Raw genomic sequence first — 4,625 nt, 5'->3', positions numbered from 1 at the left:
GCGAAGGACTGCTAAGAAAATCAAAAAGATTGGCAGACTACAAACAGGAGGTGCTAAAAAGTGGAAACAGAGGACAATTAAAAAGAAAAATAAGACAAAAAAGTGGTAGGAAATCTACAACAAAAAAAGAATAAAAAGCACAAAACAAACCGGAAGATTAAAAACTCAACTATCAGAAAGAAGGACATCTTTGGAAATTAAAATTGGTAAAAACAGCAGTAAAATAATACAAAAGAATCATGTCAGTGTTTAATCCTGAAAGTTTTCACGAGGGACTTGTGTCAGAACTGGCTTTGTTTGATTTACCCAGTACACAGACTGGTGTCACAGATATCTACTATGAAGAAATTCGGCCCATCTCTCAAGTATCAGACAGCATAAGTCCCATTGAGTTTAGAATAAGTGGACAAAACTCTATGGACTATTTAGACATGAAAGGCACACAGCTGCATGTAAAGTTAAGAGTAAAAACAGCTGCAAATGCTGCCTTAGTGGCTGAAAAAGTAGGACCTGTGAATTTATTTCTCCAGGCCCTGTTTTCATCCACTGAAGTCACCTTACAGAATAAGGCCACAATCACATCAAACTACAATCCCTATAGGGCCTACATTCAAACGATTCTAAATTATGGACAAGGTGCCAAGTCCCAGCTTCAGTCTCAACTCTTTTTCATGGACACTGTTGGAACCTATGGTGTCACAAATCTTGGCGGGGCAAATAAAGGTCTTTTTGAAAGGGCTAAACGTATAGCCACTTCGAAAGTATTGGATCTTCAAGGGCCAATATTTCACGATATGTCTTCCATGTCACGCTATATGTTAAATCAAGTGGACGTCAAATTAAAGTTCTATAGAAGTTCGCCAGAGTTTTGTTTAATTAGTGATGAAGCATCACCAGCCTTCAAAATAGAGATAGAGGACATTTACATTTTAGCCAAGAAAATACGCGTGAATCCTGCTGTCATTTACGGTCATGCAGAAATTCTAAAAACACAGAATGCAAAATACCCGTTCAACAGAGTAGAATGTCGTACTCAAAGCATACCTAGCGGAAGCTCTAGTTTCAACTATGAGAACATGTTCCCAGGTCAAAGACCTAATAAGGTCGTTGTAGGCTTTGTAAATTCAAAAGCTCTGTCTGGTGATTATAAGCAGAATCCTTTTAACTTTCTAAACTGTAACATTCGAAGCATATGTCTATACTGTGACGGTTTACCAGTTAATGGAGCTCCTCTGAAACTTGACTTCAACTCAACCACTTGCTTGACAGATGTGCGGGCCTATGTAAACGCATTTACATCTACGGGGAAATGGAGAGAGGATGAGGGTAGTATGCTAACAAGAGAAGGATTTAGCTCTGGTGTAACACTATTCGTTTTTCAGTTGGAACCAAACTTCTCCCATCACGGGAGTATTTGACACTAGCAAAGACTGGTACTGTGAAATTGGATGTTCAATTTGCCAGCCCCCTTTCAGGTGAGAAAATTATCAAAACATTATTTATCTTTATTTTTTTTAAAAGAAAGATATTAAAAAAAAGATATAACACTTCACACACACACACACACACACACACACACACACACACACACATTGAAAAAATAGCTGCTTTATTTAAAGTTTTTAAGTGTACTACTTAAACAGTTATGTTTTTATAAAGATATTACCTGTCTTATATTTGTAAAAGGAATATTATTTTTGTATTGATAGATATTGTTTTCATTTATATTTTCCAGACACTGTCAGCTGTGTGGTCTTAAGCGAAATTCCTTCTTTTTTTTCAAGTGGATTCTTCCAGAGATATTGCATTGGAATAAACATTTAAAAAGCAATGGATACATCAGAGCTTCAGTGTTGTATTAGTTGTGATCCTGTTATAAGTGTAAATGTACTAGGTGTATATGCCGCTGATCAATTACCTGTGGGCTATTCTACTTTACCAACTGCGTTTATAGCTAATAGTGATATACATAGCAGAGAAGGGACACATTGGTCTGCATTTTATACAGACAAAAATAGACAAGTGGAATTTTTTGATTCTTATGGTAAAAGTCCAGTCTACAATTCTTCTTATTTTGATAAGTGGATAAAAGACAATGCATCGAGTATAAGGTACAATGCCATGCAAATACAAAGCAATTATTCCAATGTTTTTGGACTATATTGTTTATTTTATCTTCGTAATAAATTCAATGGCATGTCATTAACAAATATACTAAACTTTTTTAGCCATACTAATTTTTCTCTTAATGATTATTTTGTATATAATCATATGTCACGCATATATTCAGATTGTTCAAAAAATAATTGTGTGTATAATCAATTGTGTAAACCGCTAATAAAAATTATATAAACTTAAATGGTTTTTTTTGTTAATTTATTGTTTATTTAAATCCCTATTTACATAAGCTGTGGAAAAGAAAACAAAGAAAAAAAGACTATTCATTTTCTATCCTTTTAATATAGTAATAAACTGTACTCTGTTCTTTTACAGAAAAATATTTTATATTAGCATACATTCAGTTTATGATATTTTATCTAAATGTCACGGGTGTAACACTACAATCTGCTATAAAAGATCTCTCGTCTTTAAGCAATGTGGGAGTACTTGTCAAATGTTCCAATTTGTATGTCAAAGTTGTGACCTTACAATTGTCTATAAATAAACTTCCTTCTTCTGGTAATATTGAAGGAGTTCTTGCCCTTTCCTCCTCTACCTGTGACTGTCTCAAAGAATAATGACCATAAGCAAGACTGTCTGTAGCATTAAGCAGATACCGTTTGTCATCAAACGAGGACAGTCCAATTTTTGTCATTTCATTACAGTACAACTCGTGATTTTCATTTCTAATTGACGTTATTGTTACAACATTCTGACCTTCTGAAAACAAGATATCTTTATAGTTTGTGAATCTAAGGTCTCTTTTCAAAGTGGCTTTTGCAATTCCTTTTGCTCTTTTCTCTTCTTTGTTATTATCACACTTAAAACTGTACACTTTACTTCTAAGACAGACAAAAGCAGAGATCGGAATTCCAGACATTTCATCCTTCATACTACCCACTTTTTCGTATTCTCCTCACTATATAGGAAATGATTTTGTGGATAGTCCGACGTATCAAACAAGTGAATGTTTTCTTTCATGTACTGGTATACGTCAAATGATTCCACATAACATAAAATACTGTCTGTGTCTGTAAGCAACAAGGTCATCTGATCACCAAATGTGTTTTTCAGTTTGTTTTAATAGAAGTCATACATGGCCCATTTACTCAAGTCTATAACATAAAAAGATAACACATAGATAGCTCTGCTCTTTTTTTTTCTCAAAAAATGATACATTTTTAAATGATAAATATAAACGTTATTAATTCGAGGGTGAGTTAACTTAATCTTGTGTAGATTATGAAATTTAAGAAAAAAAAATCAATTAAAACTATTTACCTAATATACACATGCCACTGTAGATTGGTTTATTCATTAACACCCTCACTCTATAAAGTTCAACGGCTGTAAGGTCTTCGTTGAATATTGTTGTAGTTTTATAGGTTGATTTTGAACTCAGTTTCAAAAGACGTCTTTCATTATGCACGAGCTCAATGTTTTTGTGTTTTCTGACATTTTCCATCGTCTGTTAAAAGAGGGGGAAGAAAAAGATAAATAAGAAGCTTAATAGTTATATATTAAGTGTGATAAAATTAATATTTATTAGCGAAAGTCTGTTTTTATATCTTTCATCCTCTCTTTGAATATCTAAATATAAACACAATGTTACATGTTGCTACAAACTTTAAGTTACTGAGGTAAGATCATTGCACTAATCCCTCATTGTTTTAATCATTCTAGTTAAACACTTTTCGAAGAAATGAAAAGACGAATAAATATACAAACCTTGCCAAAACAGCTGTTATTCATGAGCTTGTAGAAGTTCTTGGCAAAGGCAGACTTAGCTTTCTTTCTTTGTGCAGTGTTGAAGTCAATGTATGGTCTCATCCAAGCATATTGCGTAAATTCAAGTACTCTATGAATTTCCATTATCTCCAACCCCAGCTCTAGGTAAAGCTGAAGATTTCTGTAGTGTACCACGTACTTCTCTTTATCCTCTAACGATGTAATCAGTTTTTCAACTTTAACTCTCGGTGGTAATGCTTCATTTTCTGTCTTGTTATGCAGTTTTTTCCATAAGTATTGTGCATATGGGGAAAGCATATCATCTGAGATAGCTTTTCTTTCCGGTGCTAGTGGATAGTCTTTGTTTTTGTGTCATGAAGTTCAGGGTGATACCTCAAATTGACTTCAAGTATGTAACCTTTCTCCCCATCCGCTGGAATATTCCTAATGTCTAATTGATTTATTTCTCGTTTCTTTAAAAATTGAAAATCTGATGTTGGAAGTGGTTGTTGCATGGCGAATCCATACAAATTGCACATATCTAAATATAGAATGTGTGACAATTTCTTTTCACTATCATAATCTGAGAGAAGCGGATTATTTGCTTGTTTATATCTATTCGAAATTTGTGATATTCCACCTCGTATGCCTTTTTCAATGAATAGCACTTGATCTATGTCCGTCATCAGCTCTAGTTGCACACCCGTCATCTTCAAACAACTAGCCCAACTTAAGCC

The 4,625-nt window shown here is 33.8% G+C and overlaps 1 protein-coding gene across 1 annotated transcript; it reads left to right on the top strand.

Annotated features, from left to right (window-relative positions):
• The first annotated feature begins 239 nt into the window (after nt 1–239).
• LOC123530790 (uncharacterized protein F54H12.2-like) lies at nt 240–1,418 on the top strand. Its single transcript, XM_045311563.2, has one exon. It carries the CDS (start codon nt 240–242, stop codon nt 1,416–1,418), a length of 1,179 nt encoding a protein of 392 aa, XP_045167498.2.
• Nucleotides 1,419–4,625: the final 3,207 nt, after the last annotated feature.

The sequence above is a fragment of the Mercenaria mercenaria genome, chromosome 11 (assembly GCF_021730395.1).
Source record: "Mercenaria mercenaria strain notata chromosome 11, MADL_Memer_1, whole genome shotgun sequence".
Taxonomy (NCBI): Eukaryota; Metazoa; Mollusca; class Bivalvia; order Venerida; family Veneridae; genus Mercenaria; species Mercenaria mercenaria.
This window is presented reverse-complemented; position numbering and strand designations above follow the sequence as displayed.